Here is a 27,724-nt window from a genome sequence, read left to right as displayed (position 1 = left end):
GTGCATCAGGCAACATCTGTGGAGAGGAACAAACAGTCACTGTTTCAGGCCCTTCATCAGGACTGGAAAGGAAGGGGAAAGAACCCAGAATAAGAAGGTGGGGAGAGGAGAAGGGGCACAAGCTGTAAGGTGATAGGTGAAGCCAGCTGGGAGGGGTGGGGATAGTGATGCGGGGAGGTGATAGATGGAAAAATTAAGGAGGTGGAGAAGGAACCTGATGAAAGTAAAGCATGGGAGAAAGGGAAGGAAGAGGGCCACCGGGCATGAGGAGGGAGATGATAGGCAGGTGGGGAGAAGAGGGACGATGGGAGCCAGAGTGGGGAATTAAAGGGGATGGGGAGAGATATTATTATTTTATTTAGAAATACAGAGCGGAACAGGCTTTTCCGGCCCAATGAGCCACGGCACTCAGTAACCCACTTATCTAACACTGGCCAAACCACAGAACAATTTACAATTACCAATTACAAGTGTCCCCCGCTATCCAAAAGCAGAGCGTTCCTATGAAAACTTTCGTAAGCCGAAATGGCGTAAAGCAAAGAAGCAATTATCATTAAATTATATGGGAAAAATTTTTTGAGCGTTCCCAGACCCAAAAAATAACCTACCAAATCATACCAAATAACACATAAAACCTAAAATAACACTAACATATAGTAAAAGTAGGAATGATATGATAAATACACAGCCTACATAAAGTAGAAATAATGCATGTACGGTGTAGTTTCACTTACCAGAATTGAGAAGAGAGCGAGCACACTGTAAGGTTGAGAGGTGGTGGTGATGATGATGGTGGTTACTGGATGTTGACTAAAAGAGACCACTTTGCTACCAGCAGAACCAATGGTAACATTGGCAGCTTTCAAGATTCTTTCTCTCTGCGTGTAAATAGTACGAACGGTGGACGCAGGCAAGTTCAACGCACGCATAATGTCTTTATTTCATTCACCACGATCGAAACCTTAATTACATCCAGTTTTACGCTAAGCGTAATACCCTTACGAGCTCTGTTAGGTTTTTCTGATACCTTAGGACACATCTTGCTAACGGATGCACAAAATAAATCGAGATAAAGCACAGATGCTCACACATACAGTTCAAAACTATGGTGACTTGATGCTGAGTGTAGTTCCCGGGGAAGGAGTTTGGCGGCGCCACTCTCGCTGCTCGGAGTGAGCGCTGCCTCTATAACGGTTCGCTGCAAAACAAACACTCAACGCTATTTTCGCTTTCGCCTTTTTTCTTAAAAGTGAAAATCATCTTCAGATTTCTTTCGGTTAACGAAAACATGTAGGTCTTTTGTAAAAGCAAGTGGTGTAAAGCGAACTTTCGAAAAGCGGGGGATACCTGTTACCTTCTAATCAGTACGACATTAAACCGCAAGAGGAAAGAGGAGCTCCCGGAGGAAACCTACATGGTTCACAGGGAGAACATAAAAACTCCTTACAGGTGGCGCTGGATCGGAATTCTGAGCCCCGAAATGCCCTGAACAGCAATAGCGTCATACTATCCTGCTGCACTACAAAGTTAAAGAAATCGATGTTCATGCCATCAGGTTGGAGGATACCCAGAATCAAAATGATGAACTATAATGTAGTTGGTTATGATAAACCTACTCAGAGACAACTAGAATGTAAAAGACTATTTGGATTAAAGAGCTGACTTATCATATTCAAATACTCTGAGCCACAGCTCCAGACACAACATATTAAAAGACAAATGGCAGGTGACTTATCAATGTGACAGTCAATTCCTCGGTACACACTAAGTACCCTGTGCTCATTCAAGTTGTCTGCTGGAAATACTGAAATGGAATTGATTTCATCCTCAGGGGATCTGCAACTGCCTCATAAATAATGGCAGAGAAAGAGATCTCTCGTTACACGGAGAGCACACAGATGTGTATCATGCAGTTACTGGACTCATAATCCATAAGCTTGCATGATGATGATCCCGAAACAGAAGTTCAAGTTGCCCTGTGGCAGCTGGGGAATTTAAGGTCAGTTAATTAAATTATCTGAGATAAAAGGCCAGTCTCAGAAATCACTAGGTTGTCATGAAAGTTCATCTGATTCATTGACGCCCTTTGGAGAGAGCATCCACAACAATTACATATTCTGTCCTAAACCCAGCTTGACTGAGCCTGACAGGAGATTCTGCAGATGCTGGAAATCCAGAGCAACACACACAAAATGCAGGAGGAACTCAGCAGGTTGGACAGCAGCTATGGAGAAGAAAAAAAACAGGCGACATTTCGAGCTGAGACCCTTCATTGGGACTGGAAAGGAAGGGGAAGGATCCAGAACAAGAAAGCGGGGGTGGGGGTGGGGAGGAATACAAGTTGGCAGGTGATTGGGGAATGTGGAAAATGGAAGCCTCCGCCCGAAATGTTGACTGTTTATTTCTCCTGAGAAGCTGTTTGACCTGCTGAGTTCCTCCTGCATTTTGTGTGCATTACTCTTGAGACTGACAGTGATGTGGTGAACACCTAACTGCCTTTGGCCAAACGAGTCTTATTTTCATAACACTGTAGCACAACCTTCACAATCACACAGAGCGGACCCTTCCTTCTCGAGAGCAAGCCGGAAATGGGCAGTAGCCACAAAAGGTGCCCATATCATAATATAACAGCTTCTGAATAATAAAACCCCTTCTGAACCAGAGGCCAACAGTCGCACAGGTGGAACAGCACTGTGCTGTTATCGAAACTCTGACAAATCAAAAGCCACCTTAACCTCAAGACAAGCCTCTGTGAGGAACTGAGCGAGGTTCTTTTAGACTGCCCAGAATTCAGCTTCAAGTCCAATGCCTATGTTGAAGATAACTAATACCTAAACTACATTGATAAGATCCCATGTGTCAGCCTACCAGAGCAGTAATTAACTGCTGCAAACTCTTTCAATGCCCTGAGCAAACAAGAAAGTGTGGGAGGGAGGTGCAGTATGACTAAAAGCCACAACTTCCACTCTGCTCTCATACCAGGGCCACTTAATAAGCCAAGCACATCATATGGGGCTGACTGAGATTGTTCCTGAAACTGCAATAGATAGACAGACAGATAGATAGATATACTTTATTGATCCCAAGGGAAATTGGGTTTCGTTACAGCCGCACCAACCAAGAATAGAGCATAAATATAGCAATACAAAAACCACAGACAATCAAACAATAAAATGCAAACTATGCCAGATGGAAAATAAGTCCAGGACCCGTCTATTGGCTCAGGGTGTCTGACCCTCCATGGGAGGAGCTGCAAGTTCGATGGCCACAGGCAGGAACAACCTCCCGTGACGCCCAGTATTGTATCTCGGTGTAATATGGCTGAAGTCCAACAGTAAAAAGTTCAATATCCGGTCTACAAACACGTTCCTCGATCGTAATATGACCCGGATTGCACCATCCGTTGTTAACCAGAACAGTAAGCACCCAACTCCTTTACGCTTACCGCTCTCAGTGCACTTCCGGTCAGCCGGAACGGTCTGGAAGCTGTCCATGGAAAAGATTTGATCGGGTATGTCCTCGTGCAGCCCCGTTCCAGTAAAACACATCACACTGCACTCCCGAAGTGTTCTCTGACTCTGGCTAGTGCCGTCAACTCGTCCATTGACACTTGTCATCTCAAGGTCGAACACCATAGTAAAGCACCGGCCCTTCGGCCCACAACGTTCTGCTGATCCTTTAACCTATTCCATGATGGCTAACCCTTCCCTCCTGAGTAGCTGTCCATTTTTCTTTCATCCCTGTGCCTATCTAAGAGTCTCTGAAATGCCCTTAATGTATCTGCCTCAAAATATCACCCCTGCCAGTACGTTCACCGATCTTTATATAAAAAGGCACCGCTGACACCTTCCCCTCCCTATACTTTCCTTGAATCACCTTAAAGTTATTATTGCTTTGAGAGGCACATCCTTTGAGATTAAGGGAAATCACTGGCAGCTTTGGCTTTGAGGTTTTTCCTCTGAGGTTCGGCAAAAGTACAGTGGTCTTCTACTTGTCTTCAGTGATTGTAGGCCCAAAGGCCTGTACTGTTTTGCACTCATTGGCCACTTTATTACCTGCTCGTTAATGCAAATATCTAATCAGCCAATCAAGTGGCAGTAATTTAATGTACAAAAGTATGCAGACATGGTCAAGAGGTTCAGTTGCTGTTCAGATCAAACATCAGAATGGGGAAGAAATGTGATCTAAGTGACTGTGACCACGGGATGATATTTGGTGCCAGACAGGGTGGTTTGAGCAGCTCAGTAACTGCTGATCCCCTGTAATTTTCATGCACAGCGGTCTCTAGATTTGACAGAGAATAATGCAAAAAACACCCAGTGAGTGGCAGTTCTGAGAGCGAAAACGCCTTGTTAATGATAGAGGTCAGAGGAGAATGGCCAGACTGGTTCAAGCTGACAGGAGGGTGATGGTAACTCAAATAACCACATTACAGCAGCGGTGTGCAGAACAGCATCTCTGAATGCACAGCACATTGAACCTTGAAGTGGATGGGCTACAGCAGATGACCATGAACATGCATTCAGTGGCCACTTTATTAGGTACAGGAAGTAACTATAAAGGAGCCACTGAGTGTATGTTCTATGCAATTCTAATATGCCAATCATGTGCATTGAATTGGATTTCTCCTTCATCCTTCCTAGTCTTGCAGACACTTCGGAGGTTGAATGAAACTGCAACACTTCAACTGCAACTGGCAAAGCAGTTCATCACGGATAGTTAGGGTGTCCCAGTAAGTGCACATGTTAAATGACTTTACTGGAACATTAAGTTCTCTTGACGCCATTTGCAAAATTTACTTTCAGCCCTGTACTCCGACGTGAAACTCCCATTATCCATGGACTGTGAGATACGTGATCATTAACAGCAATAATTTCTGCTTGTACAATACTATGAAAATGTCTCAGGCGCACTAGATTTATTATATGGTTTCAGATGGTATGACCTCCACAGAGCCCTGATCTTAACATTATCAAGGCTGCTAACGATTACATAGAAACATAGAAAACCTACAGCACAATACAGGCCCTTTGGCCCACGATGCTGGGCCAAACAGGTACTTACTTTAGAAATTACCTCGGGTTACCCATAGCCCTTACCTGGAGAGACAGAAGCAACCAGGACACCCAAAGTCTGCAGAAGAACTGTGGCAAGTTCTCCAAGATGCTTAGAACAACCTACCAGCTAATGTTATTACGAAACTGTACAACAGTGTACCTAAGAGAATTGAAGCAGTTTTAAAGGCAAAGGGTGATCACACCAAATATTGATTTACCTTTTCACTTTATAACTTTTTTTTTGATATCCAGAAACTTTTCATTTCATTAACTTTTGAAAGCAGCTTTGCCTAAAACCTTGCACAGTACTGTATGCACTACTGTACTGTACACACCCTAAGCAGACAAAATCAGACAACACGTCAAGTTTAAATAACCAGCTTTAAACCGAAAACCTCCCCGGTTAACTGCATGTGACTGTAGTAAACTGCAAAGTTGTGAACACAGCTCAGCACATCACAAGAACCAGCCTCCCCTCAATGCACTCTGCCTGAATTTCTCTCTGCCTCAGTAAACTCCCAGCATAAACAAGGCTCACCTACCCTGGACGTTCTCTCTTCTCCCCTCTCCCTCTTGTATGATAAGATGGACTCTTGCCTTACAATCTACCTCGTCACGATCTTGCACTTTATAGTTTACACTTGTTCAATAGTTCTGACACTTTATTCTGCACCTGTTATTGTTTTACCTTATTCCAGCTCGGCACTGTGTAATAATTTGACCTGTATGAACAGCATGCAAGATGAGCATTTTATTGTATCTTGCTACATGTGACAAAAATAAGCCAATACCAATACTATCCCAATGTACCAGCCCACGTAAAATTCTATCTTCCCCCATTTTTTGATGCCTTAATCTTTTCTCTGGATGCAAATGGTTCCAGAGTTTCTGGTACTCCACCCCAAAGGGCACTCTCCGGTAAAGCTGAAGAGTGCCGTGTTTAGCCCGAAGAAGCCCATGTCTCCGCATCAGATGTCCAGCAGGAATGGATACACACGGTGATGGGGAAGAAAGATCAAATATGGAAGCGACAGCAGACCCTTTCCACAGGTAGTTGGAAGAACTGTTCCAGCTATTCCTTCAGTTCAGAATCCAGACAGTGTTTAAAAGTGACCCTATGCCTTCACATGATGAACTCCCTAGTCTCATAACAAGTGTATGCAGATATTAACTTTCACTGTCGATTTATCTACATTATATTACCTTCTTCAACCTAATCCCAAACTTCTAATCACAGTATTGTACCCCAAATTCGTGCATGACAAGCCACACCATCATTAAACAACACTAATTTATAATCAATCTTGTTTCTTTCAACTATTTGGAATACTGTTTGGAATCACATCACTTGATGAACTGCAGATTATCAGCAACAGTATTCTGAATCACAATAAAGAGGTGAGAGAGAAGGAGAGGAGAGAGAGAGAGGAGAGAGAGAAGGAGAGAGACAGAGAGAGAGACAGACAGAGAAGCACACAGAGACAGAGAGAGCGAGCAAGAGATACAAATGGATGAGTCAGGCAGAGAGAAAAATCACTGGGTTGTTACCATTTCCCAGTGACTAATCAATCCACAGCACCACTAGAGATCCGGATGAGACAGAATTGCTTTGTTCAACAACTTAGGTGGGTCAATGTCAAGAAAGTGGCACAGCGCCCAGGAAGTTTGGAAAGGAGTAGATGCCCCAAGACTTCACTTGGACAAGTTTACAGCTCCAGGATAAAAACAGCATGCAGCTGCGTTCATATGCAAAACATTCCTACTGAACAAAAACTGTATCAATCTCTGAAAACCTTAGACATCCAGCTTGTGAGAATGTGACTCTTTTAATAGAAGTACGACTACTGAAAGCAAAAAGACTGCAACTTCAGCCCCAGGTAAATGGCAAACAGGAATGCAGCACTGAGAACTTCACATTTAAATTCAGTTAAAATCAATTCAGAAAAATAAATATAAGTTAGAATAGTCCACATCTTTTTTATAAAATGACTTTTCAGCTTTCACAAGCCATGACTGAGAAATAACCTAAATCCACACCCTTCGTACAGGACTTCTGTCTGCATTATCTGACCTTAAGCTCCAATCCGAATGGTGACCATTCTTTGGTGTAAAAGTGTTGGAAGCCTGCCTTTCACTGAACCTTTCCGATACCCAGTAGTCACAGTTTAGACTGTGGTAGCACTCTCTACTTAACCTTTGGACGGGATGAGCAGCTAAAATGTAAACTCTTCATTGGCCACAAATAAACAATTCCTGTGACTGCTTTCAAACATCTAAAAGGTGTGTAAATGAACATAGCTGTGATCAGTCATTAGAAAAAACTGGTCGCTTGAATACTCGATTTTCCCGGTGATGCAAGCCAAAGCTCATTCGAAACCTCACTGCTCAGATCAGAACTCCCAACACAGCAGCGTTTACTAAGCAACATCCCAATTTTATGGTACTCACCTGTTTCTAAGTGGAACAATAGTCTCACTTCTCCCTGTAATTTACCTTACCGGCAGCTCGACAACCCCCTCAAGATCTCCAAACTCTGCCAACTCGGGGTTCAAGGACATCTCAGCTGCTTACGTTCTAGGATCTGCAGATAACTTCCTTGTCCTGAGGGCTCCCTCTACATTTAAAATCTAGCTGGTCTTGATGTCTGCGTGTACGGTTCAGCGTGAAGTTTTGCTTGACCGTGACCATTCTTCAGGTGAATATGTTCTAAATTTGCTTTTCATTGCACTCGGTGCTGACAGGCTGGACTGTGGTGGTACCCTCCATTTAGAGCCGTAAATCACAGGAACGTGCCCTTCAGCCCGTCACGCTTGTGCCATGGGTGACGGTAATCCTAACTAATCCCATCTGCCTGCACATCTTCAAAGTCCCTCAATTCTCTGCCGGTTCATGGATTCGTCTAAATGCCTCTAAAAGTGCTGCTGTCATGGCTGCTTCATCTCCTCCCCTGGCAGGGTGATGCAGACATCGACTATTCTGTATTTTTAAAAACTTGCCCTGCACATCTCCTTTAAACTTTTCCTATCCCATCTTAAACCTAGGCCCTCCAGTAATTGATATTTTCACACTGGGGAAAAAAATACACTAACCAGCTACCAAAGACACTTGACTACAAAACCACAAAACATAGGAGCAAATTTAGGGTATCGAGCCTATCAAGTCTTGCCCGCCATTCAATCATGTATGACTGGTTATCCCTCTTAACCCCATCACCCTGCCTTCTCCCCATAACGTTTGACACTTTGACAAATCTACCAACCTCCATTTTAAATATACCCCAAACCTTGGCCTCCATAGCTGTCTGTGGCATGAATTCCACAGATTCATCATCCTCAGGCTAAAATTATTCCTCATCTCTCTTCTAAAGGGATAGTCTTTTATTCCAAAGCAGTGCCCTCTGGTCCTAGACTCTCCCACTATTGGAAACATTCTCTCCACACCCACTCTATCCAGACATTTCAATATTTGATAGGTCTTAATGAGATCTCCCCCTCATTCTTCTAAACTCCTGAGAGTACAGGCTTAGTGCCATGAAATGCTCCTCATACATTAACTCTTTCATTCTTGTGAACCTCCTCTGGACAGTCTCCAATGCTACCATATCCCTTCTCAGATATAAAGCCCAAAACTGCTCATAATCCTACAAATTCCGTATGAACAAAGCTTGATAAAACCATGGAACTTTGTGTTATACTGTGTAAAGGATCCCTCGTTGTTGGGCTTGATTGCTTAGCTTACAAGGCAGAGGTAAGAAAAGAAATATCACCACCTACCTTCCACATTCCTTCCTGTTTGTTGAATCCTGTTGATCTTGTGTGATACCAGCAGCCTCGCTTCCTTTCTCCATACCCTGAATCCCCAGCAGCTGGGCTGAAAACGCACGACCATCGATGCTGTAATTACTTCGGGTCTGAGCACCTTCCCCGGGCGCCTGGCTCCGGCTGTCTGACTGGGAATTCCGCTTCATCGCCTGGAGCCGCGCCAAAGGGACGACGTCACAGTTCTGCGGCCGATGCCAGACCGTCTGCTTAGTGAGGGCATTGTAGTAATAGAACCGGTTGTTGTTTTGATCGAAGAGCTCCCACCACTGGTTCTCACTAGATTGCCTGACACGCACGTGCTGTGGGGGATCCCAGCCACACTCACCCGTCACCAGGTTAACGTACATATGTTCTCGTGTCCTAGGCTCGATAATCTCCACCCAATCTGAGCTAGAAGTGCAAAGTAAAGAGAGATTAAAGATCTTAGCTTTATTGCTCATATCCACATCAAAACATTGAAACAACAGTACCGTGCAGAAGTCTTAGGCACATACATATACAATGTGGAGCAAAGAGCGAGATCGTTATTCAGGCAGAAGCAAAGGATGTTGGTAATGGCAAAGGTGGAGAGCTGCGGGAAGGGTGCGGGTGGGAGTGCCAAGGGTGGGAGTGTAGGTGCCGCAGGTGCAGACACACCCAGCCCTGAGATGCCAGGCAAGGTAATTTGATTCCATTGGGAAATAAGATCTCTAATTACCTTAGATAGTGTCTGTACTAATAATTGAGGTGACCATGAGTGAAGTTGAGAGGGAATATTAAAAGTCCTAGATAGACTGGATGTGGAGAGGACGTTTCCTATAGTTGGGGAGTCTAGGACCAGAGGGCACAGCCTCAGCATAGAAGAGTGACAGCGCATACATGAAGGGTTAAGCGGCCTAATTCTGCTCCTATATTTTATGGTCTTAAGACACTCAAGGTATTGCAACTCCTATGCTGATGAATAATGTCAAGGACAGCAGGTAGTAGAAAAAGAGCCGGGCTTGATCCTAAGACTGCTCAAAGAGATCAAAATCCATATGGATGACATCTCACTGCTTGGCTGTAACAGTACAGGAAGCTAGAACTGTAAGAGTGACATGAGCAAAGAGGAAACAGAGAGACCAGAGGAGGATCAAAAAAGCAGGTTGCAAACAAGGAGAAAAGCGTAAACGAAGATTTAGAGGACAGAAGGAAAGGTGCGATTTGTGAGGTCATCATTTAGGCAGTAGAAGTACAAGGAAATTCATGAGCTCACATTGAGTTTTATTGTCATGTGCACGACTACAGTGAGCTAAGGATTCAATGAAAACTTTTTTACCCCTGTAGTACAGGCATGTACAGTCACAACACACAAAGCATAAATTATACAAGACAGTGAAGTAGAGCACTGTACAAACCAGGACATTAATGCAAAAACAACATAATTAGAAACGGGTTTAAATTATCAAAAGAGGTGGCCATGAGAGAATGATTAAATTAGCCATGATGGAATGCCAAAGCAGATGTGACAGGATGAACGTTCTATTTCTGCTCCAATGTCTTATGATCCATAGTGTTCCATAGCTGAGGTAGGGTGAATGTTGTGCATGTTGGTTCAAGAACCTGTTGGCTGAGGAACAGAAGCAGCTCCTGAACCTGTGTGTGAAGCCTCAGGCTTCTGCAATGAGAACAAAGGCAATGAAGGAACATTGAACTAAAGGGCAAGTTGCTCTGCCTATCAATGGACAAGGGCTACACCCATAATGTAGCCACACAGACCCACGCTCATCCTCCAACCCTGAAATCATCTAGAAACAGAAACAACGCTACATGAGTTCCAAATGCTAATATTATGTGCAATCAGAATTCTTCACTCTGAGCTCAACAATATGAGCAATGCAAACCAAAATCTTACTGGCTTCCTCCATACCCGATGCAGGCTGCTTGTGGGATCTGTGATATGCGTGACTCTCAGTGCTCTCGTCCCTTGCTTGAACTGTTAACTCCTTACCGCTACCCCAGCATAGTATGAATGGAAAAAGTTTACCAACCCCAGATGCACAAGTCTGCTTCTGTCAACACTGAAAGGATATCAGATGTCAGCTCTATATTTTTATTGAGGGACCCGGCCCAGCGATCTTGTGCCACCCAATTACACCCATGTGACCAATTAACCTACTAACCCACACGTAGGTTATGTGGGAGGAAACTGGAACACCCGGAGTGGAAACCCACATGGTCATGGGAAGAATGGACAAACTTACAGACAGTGGCAGAAACTGACCCTAAGTCGCTGGCATTGTGCTATCACACCGTCTCCTAAATCCCGGCCTGGTCATAAAAGCTATGAATTGTGACAATCCCGACTGGAGCTTTGGGTAAAGGTCAATCTTAATCAAGTTAATCTGGTAACGGCACTCTGCCTACAAAATTTCAAAGAATTACCTTTCCACCATGATATAATCACATTCAACAACGCCGTCTGAACTTATTTTATCCAGCAACTTCCTGTGTGGTACACCATCAAATCCCTTCTGGAAACTCAGAGATATATCATCCCAGTCACTGATTCAATTGACTTACTAAAACGGTGCCAATAATTTCCAAAAGGAATTCCCCACTAACTGCCAACCTTTCCATGTGCACATAAATCACATCTTGTATAAAATTTCCTGACAGCTTGTTTAAAATTGATGGCAAACTCTCAAAACTAGTAATTTCTAGAGTCTGATTTCTTCTCTCCTTGAATAACAGACCACATGAGGCTCTCTACTATCCTTGCAAACTCACACCACTGAAAGTGCACAAGAGGCCCCATAAACATGGTATTTACTTGTTGTAATGCACTGGGCATTTCAGTGGAACTAGCCACTCAACTGCATTGTGCACCACAACCTAAACCCGGACACTAATTGCACACATCAAACAACTTTTGCAGCATAACTACTGACTAGATAACACTGTCAGCCAATGAAAAATCTGTTTGGTTCCATTAACCTCCCCGAGAAGATAAATGCTCACTCTGCTTTCCAGCATCACAAATCAAAAGCCTATCCATCAGTGCTGGCCCCTCTCTCAAATCACATGAGCAATGCAGCATTATTCTTTATTAATTTCACCCTTGTCTAATTCTATCGGATGGAACTTCCCAGTGGCCAAACACTTTAATTCCGATTCCCATTCTGACATGCAGGTCTATGGCCTCTTGTGCCAGGATGAGCTACCCTCAGAGTGGAGGATGAACACTTTATATTCCATCTGGGTAGCCTCCAACCTAATGGCATGAATATCGATTTCTCATTTGGGTAAAACAAAATTCCCTCTCCGCTTCTTCTTTTCCTCATTCTTGCCTTTCACTTCTTTTCACCTGCCAATTGCTTCCCCCTGGGTCCCCTCCTCCTTCCCTTTCTCCAAAGGTCCACTCTCCTCTCCTATCAGATTCTCTCTTCTTCAGCTCTTAACCTTTCCCACCTATCTGGCTTCACCTTTCAACAACCAGCCATCCTCCTTCCCCACTCCGACCTTTTTATTCTGGCATCTTCCTCCTTCCTTTTCAGTCCTGAAGAAGGCTCTCGGCCCAAAATGTCAAACTGCTTATTCATTTCAATAGATGCTGCCCAACCTGCTGAGTTCCTCCAGCATTTTGTATGTGTTAGTAATAATCCTATCTGCTTGACAAGCATAATTTACAAAATGAAATCTGATTGTAATTAGACCTTTTCACTTCACTTCTCCGTGATCTTTTGTGTCACAGAGATGTTCCAGGCTCGTTTTTCTTGTAGTTTAACTTTCCTAAGCCTGTTTGTATTTTTATAAAATCACCCATATAAATGTAATTGTTCAGTGAATTTTCCAGTAATTACAGTATAGTTGCTTGTTTTTTCTTCTAGAAACTTCTTTTTGTTTCCAGTAGCAGGTGTCACACTACTTGAATTCTATTGGTTAACTGGTATCAATGGAATTTTGTCATCTCTAGTCTGAGAAGATCACGACTACTTTTTAGTCTGGTCTTTGCTCTCTCGGCGCCTTTCCTTCTTGTTCTTCTTTGTTCTTGTAACATTTAATAAAATGGACAATTTAGGCCTCTTTTTTGACTTTTGAAGAACTTTTGGATCATAAAAGCTTCATGACCCATACCAATGTGGCTTAATTCTCCTTGCCAAAGGATTCCCTTATTCACGGAAGTCTTCTTCTCCAGGACTGAGTTCTAAACATTATTAGCACTGATGTGTTGCAAACTGGAACCTCATGTACAGGTACGTCATTACCAGGTATTCAGAGTGCACAGATATTCAGTCTTAATGCTCTCAGCTAGTATTTCTGTTCCACTAGAGTCTCAATCCAAAACCCAACAGAGTAACTGTTCTCTTTTACAAACTCATTAAATTCCTCCTGCAATGCATCGCCATAACATTTGCCACAAATATACTCCACAGCAGGGGTTCCCAACCTGGAGTAAATATGGTATAATCAGGGGAACCCTTGATATATAGTGACATTCTACATTCTCACCAGTCTCTTGGTATGAAAATCCTTCCCCAATCCCCATTTAATTTACGTAGAATATTACAGCACAGTAAGGCCCTGCAGCCCATGATATTGTGCCAACCTTTTAACCTATTCTATTATTAATCAAACTCTTCCCTCTCACATAACCTTCCACTTTTTTATCATCTATGTACCTACCTAAGACTTTCTTAAATACCCCTAATGTATCTGCCTCTACCACCACCCTTGGCTGGTGTTCATTTCTTGCACCCACCATTTCTTAGTAATCTTCTCATAATAACTTCTAGATTTTGCTCTTTCCAAGTGTAAGTATATTCTTTCCAGCTTTAAAGACTCAGAAGACTGCTTCAATATGACGTCTTTCCCCCAAGCTTAATGACTCTTCCCTGTCCGGTACAATTTTGCATTTCTGGTACTAACCTCATAAATGTTTCCAATAACTTTTCAGATCCCTAGTTCCTCTAATATGGTAACCAGAATTATAAATTGCATTCCACTTTCAAGGACTCATATTCTCGATACTTATTACTTGCCTATTCATTATTATTATTACATTTTTCTTTTTGCATTTGCACATTTGGTGTCTTTTGCAGACTGGATGAACACCCAAGTTGGTGCAGTCTTCCACTGATTCTGTTATGGTTATTACTCTATTACAGATTTATTGAGTATGCCCTCAAGAAAATGAATCTCAGGGTTGTATATGGTGACATACATGTACTTTAATACATTTCATTTGATCTTTGAAGTGTGAACTACTTAAAGAAGCTTAAGTTAAGATTGTAAGTGCAAATGATGTATTTCACCATATGCTTTGATGTACACGTGATAAATAAACCTGAATCTTGAAGCAGAATATACGTTAACATTTACTTTCCAATACTATCCAACCTATGGACTCACTTTCAAGCACTCTGCAACTCACAGCCTCAGTATTATTAACTTCTTTAAAAATGTGCAGAGTTCGTCTTCTTTGCACATTGGTTTTTGTTTGTACTGTATGTACTTTTTCGATGATCCGAGGTTTGGTCATTTTAAGCGCCGGTCCAAATAGAAATGGTCAGGGTGTTTGGGGTTGGAGGTAAGAGACAGGCCAGTTCGGCTCACTGCTCCGCGGGGTTTGCTCAACTCTCTGCTGAACTGAGACCAAGGCCTGCTACTAGTGGACTTCTGAATCAGCTGCAGTGATGCTGGCGTTCTGAACTTCAGTTCTCAATGCTGCTTGGACGATTTGTTTTATCTCTCTCTTTCTGCACACTATGTGTTGGACTGTCTTCTTTAGTTTTTAATGGGTTCTTTTAGGGTTTTTTGTCTCATGCCTGCCTGTAAGGAGACAAATCTCAAGGTTGCTTTAAGCATACATACTTTGATAATAAAATGTACTGCCTTCGATTCTTTGTGGGAATGGGACCCGCTCTCAGGGTCTCACGACCGGCCGTTATTTGATACACCAAGGACATGGCCTAAAAGACTAGCTCGCCTTCGGAGTTTCAGGATTTCGTGGCTCTGGAGGTGGGCGGACTCGATGTTAGTACCTCTGCAGGAAATCAGTGTGTCGTGGGAGTCGGAAGATCTCTGGCTGTGTGCCCAGAGACCAGAGCTCTTTGGGCACAGACCTCAGAAAAAGCGACACGACGGACTTTTAACATTGTAAATCAGTGAGTTGTTTGTTATGTCTGCCCTGTCACTGTGAAATGGAGACATCTCTTTTTCCCTTATGAGGGAGAGGGAGAGGGAGAGAGCCAGCCTGTGGTATGTCAAATTACCAGGTGAACGAGTACTCTTTGGAGTACTGCAAGTCTGTGTCTTTATTGATGCTTTGCTGCACACTTGAGTGCTCGGTGGAGGATGCAGATGCTGTTTTTGCTGGTGGAGAGGGGGGATCATTGCTTTGCTGCTGCTAATGTGTGGGGGGGGAGCTGGGGGGCTTTGAGGTTCTAACATTTAACTGTTATTCATTCTTTGGGGCACTCCTCGGTTTTCATGGATGGTTGCGAAGAAAAAGAATTTCAGGATGTATATTGTATACCTTTCTGACATCAAATATACCTTTGAAACCTTTGAACTTTGAATTTCTCTGTTCAACTGTGAAAGCCTGCAAGAAACCAAATCTCAAGGTACCATATGTTGACAAAAAGGTAACTTGATACTAATTTTACTTTGAATTTTATCAAATATTTGCAGGATTATTACTGTAATTGCAAGACCAGTTCAATATCCTCTTACACAGACGACATGTTGAATGAGGAAGTAATTACAAGCATCAACAAATAATCAAGGCTTTCTTCCTCCAATCTCATGTACCCACTATCAAACCACACAACCTTCTAATATTACACTTTCATTTACCCAAGAGTACCCTTGAAAATAATCTAGTTTCACAGAGCACAAACACATTCCAGTTGGCTTGAAAAATGACGGATCTGAAGCTGTAAAGTTCCGTGACCAACTCTCCCTAGTCTCTACTCATGAAGACCGAGAGGGGCACAGATTCGGCTGGGCATCAGTGAGTGTCATGGCGCAAGCAAACATGCGGCAAGGCAATTCGTAGAATCATGGTTTTACATGAACAATTCTGTATACAAACATGTAGACCTCGATCTTATTAATGAGCGGATGCGGCCAAAATTAAAGACAACACATGAAGGTCACTTCACAACCAATCCTCCCCACATCACAACTGAGTTTCCGAAATGACGTCCAATCAGCTGATCAATAAAGGCCAAGCACTTGGAGGACACACCACAATCAAAAGTGCACTGATGATGAAATACTTGCAAGTAAATTGCCAAGATCAGAGAACAACACAACCCAACTTGTCATGTTTTTAAATACAGGTCATCCGTCAGACTGAGAGAACAGAAACAAAAGAGACTCTTTGGATGCTGGAAGTCCAGAGTAACACAAACAAAATGCTAGAGGAACTCAGCAGGTCAAGCAGCATCTATGGAAAGGAACAAACAGTTGACGTTTCGGGCTGAGACCCTTCACCAGGCCTGGATATGAATGAGAGAGCAGATGGGAGAGACAAATGCCAGAAGTGAAGGCAAGAAAGCGCGGCGATCACTTCAGAGACATCGGTGCCGTGGCAGGACAGAGAGAAACACAGAAGAACAGTGGAAAAGGTTAAGAAATGACCCCGGCTATAATATTTAATCAACTCTATGATGACTGTGTGATCAAGTGGGAGTTACCAATTTAACAGGCTAGTTATTTAGATCAACTTATTCAGGTATTTCCTGCAGTGTATTAGTGACATGTTTCTCTGTAAATATATAAATCATCAATACAGAAAATTATGTTTTTTACTCAATTAGCTTCAAGACGATACGTGAACCCAATAAGCAGTGTAATGTCAGAAGCAGGCAAGTTACTACCAGTATGTTAGATTTCCAAATCGCTTAAACATGACACAGCCAAGACGAGTTCTTTTCCACTAGGAATGCTGAAGCATGTTAACACTCGATTAGAGAGTCAACCCCCTAGCCCCCAAGGGCTATCTCCATCACAGCTCAGTATTTGTCAAAAAACAGTTGTTCCAACTGAATGCAGGAAAGGCGAGTACAAACACAAAATGATTCCTCTGAAACTAAGATTCAGTTGAAAACCGGAAATGAAAGCACCCAGACCTGAACTACATAATCCATATTCACGTTATTAATATTACAAGTATCTCAGAAGGCAAGAGCCATAACCTCAGGGTCCTACAGCACAAACAGACTCCACACCCCTCTAGAATCAATGCTGACCTTTTCACCCACTTACAGGAATTCATTTCACTCATTCACGCAGAATCTTTTTACACCCTTGCCTAGTTAAGCTACATCTTAAAAAATGCTTAAATGAGTAATTGTCACACAAAATGCTGCAGGAACTGCTGAAGGATCTTGGTCCGAAGTGTCGACTGTACTCTTCTATAGATGCTGCTTGACCTGCTGAGTTAATCCAGCTTTTTATGTGTTGCTTGGATTTCCAGCATCTGCAGATTTTCTCTTGGTTTTGAAATTAATAATTTTATTTGATTCCAGCATAATTATCAACCACTGTGTAAATAAAATACTGAGATTTTCTTTTAATACTTCTTCCTCTCATTTTAAATCTATGCTTTCTTGTTTTTGATACCTCTATCATGAGAAAGAGAGATTTGGACTATCTATCCTATCTATACCACTTATAATCTTGTTTACTTCTATCAGGCCTTGCTTCAGTCTCCTTTGATCTAGTAAAAACAAGCCCAGCCTATGTGTTCTCTCCCTGTAACTAAACACCTCCAATTCAGCCTACATCTTGGTGAATCTCTTCTGCACTCTCTCCAGTGCAAACATTCCCAATAGCGTAATGAATAAAGATACACACAGTACTGGTGGCATGGTTATGCATGACACTCTATAGTACCTGCGACCCAAGTTCAATTCCTGCCGCTGTGTGCAAGGAGCTGGTACGTTCTCCCTGTGACCACGTGGGTTTCCTCCGGGTGTTCCAGTTTCCTCCCACAGTCCAAAGATATACCGGTTGATAGGTTAATTGGTCATTGTAAATTGTCCTGTGATTAGGCTAGGATTAAATTCAAGGACTGCTGGGTGGCACGGCTTGAGGGAGAGGGGCAGGGGGTGAGAGAGGGCAGAGGGGGTCAGAGAGAGAGAGAGCGGGGGCAGAGAGAGCGGGGGGGCAGAGAGAGCGGGGGGCAGAGAGAGCGGGGGGGGCAGAGAGAGGAAAGGGGGGGCAGAGAGAGGAAAGGGGAGGGAGCAGAAGCCAGATTAACATAGACATAGACAAAGAGACATAGAATAGTACAGCACAGTACAGGCCCTTTGGCCCACAATGTTGTGCCGACCCTCAAACCCCATCTCCCATATAAGCCCCCACCTTAGATTCCTCCATATACCTGTCTAGTAGTCTCTTAAACATCACTAGTGAATCTGCCTCCACCACTGACTCAGGCAGTGCATTCCACGCACCAACCACTATCTGAGTAAAAAACCTTCCTCTAATATCCCCCTTGAACTTCCCACCCCTTACCTTAAAGCCATGTCCTCTTGTATTGAGCAGTGGTGCCCTGGGGAAGAGGCGCTGGCAATCCATTCTATCTATTCCTCTTATTATCTAGTACACCTCTATCATGTCTCCTCTCATCCTCCTTCTCTCCAAAGAGTAAAGCCCTAGCTCCCTTAATCTCTGATCATAATGCATACTCTCTAAACCAGGCAACATCCTGGTAAATCTCCTCTGTACCCTTTCCAATCCTTCCACATCCTTCCTATGGTGAGGCGACCAGAACTGGACACAGTACTCCAAGTGTGGCCTAACCAGAGTTTTATAGAGCTGCATCATTACATTGCGACTCTTAAACTCTATCCCTCGACTTATGAAAGCTAACACCCCATAAACTTTCTTAACTACCCAATCTATCTGTGAGGCAACTTTCAGGGATCTGTGGACATGTACCCCCAGATCCCTCTGCTCCTCCACACTACCAAGTATCCTGCCATTTACTTTGTACTCTGCCTTGGAGTTTGTCCTTCCAAAGTGTACCACCTCACACTTCTCTGGGTTGAACTCCATCTGCCACTTCTCAGCCCACTTCTGCATCCTATCAATGTCTCTCTGCAATCTTTGACAATCCTCTACACTATCTACAACACCACCAACCTTTGTGTCGTCTGCAAACTTGCCAACCCACCCTTCTATCCCCACATCCAGGTCGTTAATAAAAATCACGAAAAGTAGAGGTCCCAGAACAGATCCTTGTGGGACACCATTAGTCACAATCCTCCAACCTGAATGTACTCCCTCCACCACGACCCTCTGCCTTCTGCAGGCAAGCCAATTCTGAATCCACCTGGCCAAACTTCCCTGGATCCCATGCCTTCTAACTTTCTGAACAAGCCTACCATGTGGAACCTTGTCAAATGCCTTACTAAAATCCATATAGATCACATCCACTGCACTACCCTCATCTATATGCCTGGTCACCTACTCAAAGAACTCTATCAGACTTGTTAGACACAATCTGCCCTTCACAAAGCCATGCTGACTGTCCCTGATCAGACCATGATTCTCTTAAGGTGATGGGGGAAGGAAGAGTACAAGCAGGCAGGTGGTAGGTGAGTCCAGGTGAGGGGAATTAGGTAAAATGTGGGGAGATGATAGGTGAAAGAGGAAAAGAAGTGAAGAAGGAATCTAAAGAGGAGTGGCAACGAACCCTGGAAGAAAGAGAAGTAGAGGTAGATGGTGGTCAGGTGAGGGGAAGGGGAGAAGTTGCGAGGTTAAAGAAATCATGCCATCAGGGTGGAGGCCATCCGGACAAAATATGAGATTTTAAAAAAGCAAACACAAGGAATTCTGCAGATGCTGGAAATTCAAGCAACACACATCAAAGTTGCTGGTGAATGCAGCAGGCCAGACAGCATCTCTAGGAAGAGGTACAGTCGACGTTTCAGGCCGAGACCTTTCATCAGGACTAACAGAAAGAAGAGCTAGTTGTCCGGATGGCCTCCACCCTGATGGTATGATTTCTTTAACCTCGCAACTTCTCCCCTTCTCCTCACCTGACCACCATCTACCTCTACTTCTCTTTCTTCCAGGGTTCATTGCTACTCCTCTTAGATTCCTTCTTCACTTCTTTTCCTCTTCCACCTATCATCTCCCCACATTTTACCTAATTCCCCTCACCTGGACTCACCTACCACCTGCCTGCTTGTACTCTTCCTTCCCCCATCACCTTAATCTGGCTTCTGCTCCCTTCCCTGTCCTCTCTCTGCCCCCCCCCCCGCCGCTCTCTCTGCCCCCTGCTCTCTCTGCCCTGACAAAGGGTCTCGGCCTGAAACATCGACTGTACCTCTTCCTAGAGATGCTGCCTGGCCTGCTGCGTTCACCAGCACTTTGATGTGTGTTGCCCAAAATATGAGATATTGCTTTGTCAACCTGAGTTTGGCCTCATTTTGGAAGTAGAGGTGGTCATGGACAGACATGTCAAAATGGGAATGGGCCATCCAGTTGAAATGGACAATCCTGCTTTTGTGGCAGACAGAGCAAAGGTTCTCTGCAAAGGACTTGCCTTTACACATGGAACTCCTATTTTTGACCCAAAGTGTATTTTATATCCAAGAATAGCAGTTTGCTAAAACTGAAGTCCCAAAAAGGGGAAAAGTAAAGCATTTGCTATTTATTTACAGTTGAGCTGTTTTAATCTTTAGGGGGGTTATTTTTAAATAAACTTAATCACAATGACAAATACCTTTATTGAACTCTCTTGACATTCAACTATAAATGTACACAAATTTTAGATAATATGTCTGATTGAGCAAAGTAAAAAATGTCTTTATTATATTGCACTCTCAAAGCCAGACAACAGAAAATCACTGCAATGAAACAAATATCCCCAAAGAGGGAAGAACGTTCACAAAAACAATTATTCACCGTCTAAACCAAAGAAAATGATAAATTCAGACAGCAGATTGAATTTCTGTATTCCCCCACTTCTGATACATTTCCAAGAAATTATAACCTCTGTCACCAATTTTTTTTAAAATTTGCTGATCTTCAAATTTCATCCAGGCAACAAAACCAAGTACTAGAGGTTAGATTAGCTTGATGAATTGTGGCCAGTATCACTGTTACACCATGATATTTCACAGGACTCACTGCATAAGTTTGTAAAAGTTGTGTGTTAGCACAGCACATATAAACATTCAAGAGCAAAAGGTCTAGACATGCCTCAAAACTAAAATCCAATCCTAGATCCAACCTCAATGCAACCACCTTGCTATTTAGAAATATATACTTTATTCCATGAAAAAAGCATACACAGTTCAGTATCGTAAATCCTAAGAAAGAGCATAACATGAGAAATACATTGCTGGTGGAACACATTAGAATTGTTTGGTTATGACTTAATATGTTGCCCAAGTCCTTCTGCAGTTTCTGCACAAACAAGTCAGGGATTGCTAGGTTTTCCCCACAGGCTGTACTTTAGCGGACCGCACCTCTCAGTACCAGGCAAGAGAGGCAATACTCATTCATGCTTAGCTGGAAGGACAGTGGGTTTCCAGACAGCCAACAGGGCCCATTTTATCATACCAATGGTCCCTCAGCCCCATCACGTTCTACTTCACACCTCAGCCCAGGTGAACATTGCAATTTAGAGGTAATGATTTGGCCTTTCCCAGCACCCCCCAAGCCCACATCAATGGAAAATATCCCTCAAAAATCAGAAACAGACAATATTTTGATCTGGTGGCATTCCAGACCCAGGGAAATGGATAAAATCCAGCATTTCATTGGTAATGAACGCAAACATAATCAGTTCCATGGAAAATTGTAACCAAATATTGCCTAGTTCATGACTTTCCTTTTACAAAGTAACGCTGGGGTACAAGTACATCACAGACGCAATACCAGATCATAATTTTGTTTCTCCTTCTCCAGAGCACTCACTCTCCCCTACTGGATTTCATTACTGCAAGGAATTTCCTTATGCATCACAGAAGATAAATAAAGATAATCTATCAGTAACTTGGTTTCCAGAGTCTGTGGTCACAATTACTTTGTCCAATTCCAGGACATACTGCAGAAAAAAATAGCTTATAAAATATGAAGCAATTCCATCGCTGTGGTCTGAAGTACAAAGTAAATTTATTATTAAAGTATATATACACTACTGTGCATATATATAGAGAGCTAGGATGCCTAAGAGTTTTGCACAGTACTGTAGTACTATGTATTGTACTGTACTACTACAAAAAATAAAATCAAATTTCATGACATATGTGAGTGATGATAAACCTGATTCTGATATGGGTGGGAAAAGTGCAGGGAGAGGGGAATCATGGTTGGGAAAAGGGGAAGAGAGAGGGGAGAGAGCAGGAAGCACCAGAGAGACAATCTGATCAATAAACCAGTTGTTTGGAATAAAATCACCTTCACCTGGTGTCTCAGGGCTCCCATTTCAACCCCACCCCAGTACTCCTCTCTGCCACCTGACTCGCATCCGAATATTAGTCCTGGACAGCAAAGTTCACATAATAGGACTGGGGAATTAATAACAGACCTGCAGGCACAAACCACAACTCCTTCTGTGAAACACAGCCAATAGAAAATGCTGCAAATATGAAATAAAATAAAACTAAAAATATCATAAAATTCAGCAGGTCAGGTTGATCACCTTGTATTATCACCAACCTGACAGGATAATGCTCCTTCTGATGTTGCCCAACTTGCTGAGTATTTCCAGCATTTTTTTTTATTTTCTCATTTTATTCTGATTGAGTTTCATTCATTTATTTATTTATCTAGTGGTTCCCAAGGTTGTCATGGCTGGTGGTAGTAGTGGGGATAAGCTTGCACTACCTAAAAAGTACTCCAAATGGTATGCGTCCCTCACAGCCTCTGACAACCAAGTCCTACTCTTGGCCTTCACGTGTGGCTTAGCTACTAGGCCAGGCAGAACTATTTCTACTGACAAGAGAAGGGGGGACAATGGTGGACCACTGGCGCCTCAAAACCAGTTGCTTCGGGCAGGTGGGGCTTGTCAGCCTTGAGCGGCAGCCTGCCGAGGAGAAGGAAAACTCTGATTTTAAACCTCTTCTGCCTTGCAGCCATACCCACCCATGGGAGAGGCTTCAGGAGTAAACCCTGAGGAAGAAATCGGGAGCTGGGGGTCCCTAAGACAGTTTGACGTTTACAACTTCACTCTGGCAACCTGTGCGACGACATTGGTGCCAAGCTGTATAGGCACTTGCCCTTCCCTTAGACTACATCAGTGATGTGGAGAGGGAGAACCTGTTGCATGGGCAACAGCCGGTTCTTCAAATCTTCCTGCCCAGGCTTGTGCCCTGGAGAGGACACAGTCCACCAGAGGGCCAAACCATGGTCCCCTGGGATCGAGGGCTGCTTACTACTACTACAGTGCGGAGTCAGCCCTTCTGGCCCTTCGAGCCATGCCGCCCCAGCAATCCCACAACCTCGATTAACTCTAGCCTAATCATGGGACAATTTACAATCACCAATTAACCTACTAACCGGTACGACTTTGCACTGTGGGAGGAAACAACACACACTCAGAGAGAGGATATACAAAATTTTAGAGGTCACCAGAATTAAACTCCAAATTCCAACGCCCCAAGCTGAGAGAATTATTTTTAAGACCATTTTTCCCATATATTCAATGGTGTGAGCTTCGCAGGCTGAGCCAGCAGTTCCATCCCTAGTTTTCCCTGAGAAGATTGCGTATTTATTTATGGGATAGCCCTTTGAGCCACGTAGCCCAGCAACCCCTGATTTAAACCTAGCCTAAATCATGGTACAATTTACCATGACCAGTTAACTACCAACCTACCAGTTAACCTATCAACCTACCAGTTAACCTACCAACCGTACTGTGGGAGGAAACTGAAGCATCTGGAGGAAACCCATGTGGCCTCGGGGAGAACATACAAACTCCCTAAAGGTAGCGGTGGGAATTGAACCTGGGTCATTGGTACTGTACAGTGTTGTACTGACTACTACGCTACTCTCAAGGTAGAACAACGATACATTGGGATCAGGATGGTGAGGCTTGGAGGGCAACTTCCAACCGGCCATGTTCCCTATGCTTTTGCGGCCTTTATGACTTCCACTGGTCAGCAGGACATGTTGGGAAGGTGCTTTCTAAGTCATGAAGAGTTCCTGCTGCACCCTGCAGATAGTGCACACGGCTATTACTGTGCGTCAGCAGAGTAAATGAACGAATTGCAGTGGGGACCCATGAAGCAGTCTGCTATGTTCTGTACCAGGGGTTCCCAACCTTTTTAATGCCATTGTCCGATACCATTAGGCATGGGGGTCCAAGGACCCAGGTTGGGAATCCCTGTCCGCTCTGATGTCGAGCATCCTGAGCGCTGTTGAAGATGCGTTCACCCAGGTAAGTGGAAAGTGTTCCTTCACACTCTGGACTTGAGGCTTGCAGTTTATGGGCTGGCTTTAGGGAGTTAGGAGGTGAATTACTCATCAAAGGATTCCTAGCTTTTGACTGGGAAAAATAAATAGACTGCTCTACAAAGATCTTGCACAAACTTGATGGGCTGAATGGTGTCTTTTGCACCAAATACAATCCATGATTGTAGTTTGGGGGAAGAGAGTGCAGCAGAATCCCTTCGATTGTGACCAGACCAAAATCCAGTAATTCGGGTTCTACTCTTCAATGTACTTTAGCCATGTTCAAAGGCTATCTAAACGTGATTTGTATATAATATAAATGAGGCTATTTAGCCTTTCCACTCTTCCATTACCAGCTGCTCTTCACAAACAAGCCTCACAATATGACATCAGATGGAATATACTGGCCACAGTACTCTATCTCTAAACCACAACAGCATTATCAGTCAGGGCAGGCTGTTTATTCACCTGACACTTTATACTCCTTTTCAACTACTTCACGGCCCTGCCCGCTTCTGTAGGGAAAACTGTACATGACAGAAGGAGAGACTTAATAACAGTACGACAGACAAAAACAATAGAAAAGGCTCATTCTGCTTACCACACGGTCACACAGGCTGCTTAGTATCTCTACCTCTCTACTTCCTCAATCACCCTCAAAAACAAAATGGGTCAGAAAGACCGCCTGCAACCTGAATGTGGCCTGAAACATCGACTGCACCTCTTCCTAGAGATGCTGCCTGGCCTGCTCTAGTCCTGACAAAGGGTTTCGGCCTGAAACGTCGACTGCACCTCTTCCTAGAGATGCTGCCTGGCCTGCTGCGTTCACCAGCAACTTTTATGTGTGTTGCTTGAATTTCCAGCATCTGCAGAATTCCTGTTGTCTGCAACCTGAATTGTCCTGTTCTGATGACAAATAGTGTGTGCTTGAAGGAATGAGAGCAGACAGTCTGGGCCAGTCAGAGGGAATCTTGTCGGTTCTGAAGTTTGGCCCAACTTGTAAACCTCTTGCCAATTTGAGATTGACAAGGCAGGCTGCACATAGCTAGGCAGACACATGGAAATTGCTAAAACTTGTATCAAACCTTTTCTTGAAGTGCACGCCTTCCAAAAAATGAGAAAGTCAAGGAGACAAATGTGATCGGGATAGGAGAATTTGGCGCAGTCTCTGTCTTTAAAAACACTGGAAACTTACTTATAGAGTTACATACCGAAATACCTTTTTAAGGCAAGTTTATATGTATAATGCATTATATTTCGCACTTAATCTCAATTTTGGATAACGCCATGGCAGAGACCCGGGTTGGATTCCCACTGACGAAGGGTCTCGGCCTGAAACGTCAACTGCACCTCTTCCTAGAGATGCTGCCTGGCCTGCTGCGTTCACCAGCAACTTTTATGTGTGTTGCTTGAATTTCCAGCATCTGCAGAATTCCTGTTGTTTGGATTCCCACCACTGTCTGTAAAGAGTTTGTACATTCTCTACACGATCGTGTGGATTTCCTCCGGGTGCTCCTGTTTCCTTCTACATTCCAATGACGAACGGGTCATATAGTAGGTCAATTGGTCATATAGGTGTAATTGAAGAAGAAGAAAGCCCTTTAACTCTGAGAGGAGTCATCGGGAAGCTGTCACGACGGCGTTTTTTTTTTAGCAGGCTTTCTTATGAGGCCGAGTTGCTAGCTCGACGCTCAACCCAGCATGGATGGAAAGTGTGCAAGGGAGCCGGCTGGATTCGAACTTGGGAGCTCCGAAGTCCGGCACTGATGCCACTACGCCACCAGCCGGCTATAGGTGTAATTGGATGCCGTGGTATTGTTGGGTCTGTTGCCATGCTGTATCCCTAAATGATAAAACACAGCAAACCCCCACTCTTGAACACATGAAACTCAAGCAGGAGGAAGTCAAGCACAACATCCCCAAGACCTCCCCATTTACTTTTCCTTAGTTCCAAAGTCTTCATGTCTTCTCCATGTTACAAGTGTTCAATTGCCTGTCTTAGAAGGGGCAATCCTCATTTTAAACAAGGATGCAGAGTCCTAAATTTTGCCATGAGAGGAAACATCCTCTCCACATCTATTTTGTCAGGGCACATGTTAGTTTCAAATCTCTTCACGATCTCATCCCTCTCCACCAACCATCTGACGCCTCCTCACTTCTCTAATTCAGTCCTCTTCACAGTCCCACTACCGATTTCTGCTTTCTGCTGTATTGAGCCAAAGGCTGATTCCATACAAGCTCATGCTTGCTATATGGTCAGGCTTTTGATCTAAAGTGGACGGAGGGAGACAATTCAACCAGAAGAAACTGTTTAATCTTCTCAACGTGACAAGGAAGAGACAGCAAATGTAGCTTCAATGCAGGGAGAACACAATTCTTGAAAAGCACGACAGACATCATTAGAAATGCATCAACAGCTCCATCATGGACACAACCCTCCCTCCCTCCTGCTGATGACAAAGTTCAAAGCAAATTCATTTCCAAAGTTCGTCAGTGTTACTATATATTGCCTTGAGATTCATTTACTTGCAGATGTTTACAGAAAACATACAATAAAATTTACAAAAAGCTATACATAAGCAAAGCCTGGAAAAGGACCAATGTGCAAAATACAAACTGTGCAAATAAAAAATAATTCTGAGAATATGAGTTGGAAGTCTTCAAGAGGTGATGCCTCAAGAAGGCAGAATGAATTACTAAGGGTCCTCACCATCCAGAACATGCCCGCTTCTCATTACCACCATTGAGGAGATGGTACAGGAGCCTGAGGACTCTCACTCAGTGATTCAGGAACAGCTTCATCCTCTCTGCCAATACATTTCTAAATGGTTCATGAACATTATCACGCTAATCCTTTATTCTGCACTATTTATTTAAGATTTGTAATTTATAGCATTAAATTGAATTGACTTTATTACTTACATCCTTCATATACATGAGTAAAGATCTTTACGTTATGTCTCTGTCTAAATGAGCAATGTGCAATTTATAGTAATATATAATAAATCTTATGTACAACAGAAATACAATTGTAACAGCATGAATTAAGCAGTCTGATGGCCTGGTGGAAGAAGCTGTCCGGGAGCCTGTTGGTCCTGGCGTTTATGCTGCGGTACCATTTCCCAGATGGTAGCAGCTGGAACAATTTGTGGCTGGGGTGACTGGAGTCTCCAATGATCCTTCAGGCCCTTTTTACACACCTGTCTTTGTAAATGTCCTGAATAGCAGAAAGTTCACAACTACAGATGCACCGGGCTGTCCGCACCACTCTCTGCAGAATCCTGCGATTGAGAGAAATACAGTTCCCTTACCAGGCAGTGATGTAGTCAGTCAGGATGCTCTCACTTGTGCCCTGTAGAAAGTTCTTAGGATTTGGGGGCCCATACCGAACTTCTTCAACCGTCTGAGGCAAAAGAGGCATTGTTGTGCTTTTTTCACCACATGGTCATCATATAGAGACCACGT

At 43.5% G+C, this 27,724-nt stretch overlaps 1 protein-coding gene across 1 annotated transcript in view; it reads right to left on the bottom strand.

Moving 5' to 3' along the window:
• LOC134342688 (rho GTPase-activating protein 39-like) overlaps positions 1-27,724 on the bottom strand; it is a 234,955-nt gene that overhangs the window by 130,498 nt on the left and 76,733 nt on the right. Inside the window, exon 3 of the mRNA XM_063041107.1 lies at positions 8,831-9,268. Coding sequence (XP_062897177.1) covers positions 8,831-9,268 — 438 coding nt within the window. The remainder of the gene's footprint in view (positions 1-8,830; positions 9,269-27,724) is intronic.

Source organism: Mobula hypostoma, chromosome 2 (assembly GCF_963921235.1).
Source record: "Mobula hypostoma chromosome 2, sMobHyp1.1, whole genome shotgun sequence".
In the NCBI taxonomy this organism is placed as follows: domain Eukaryota; kingdom Metazoa; phylum Chordata; class Chondrichthyes; order Myliobatiformes; family Myliobatidae; genus Mobula; species Mobula hypostoma.
The sequence above is the reverse complement of the archived record's forward strand: the minus strand, read 5'-3'. Positions and strand labels throughout refer to the sequence as shown.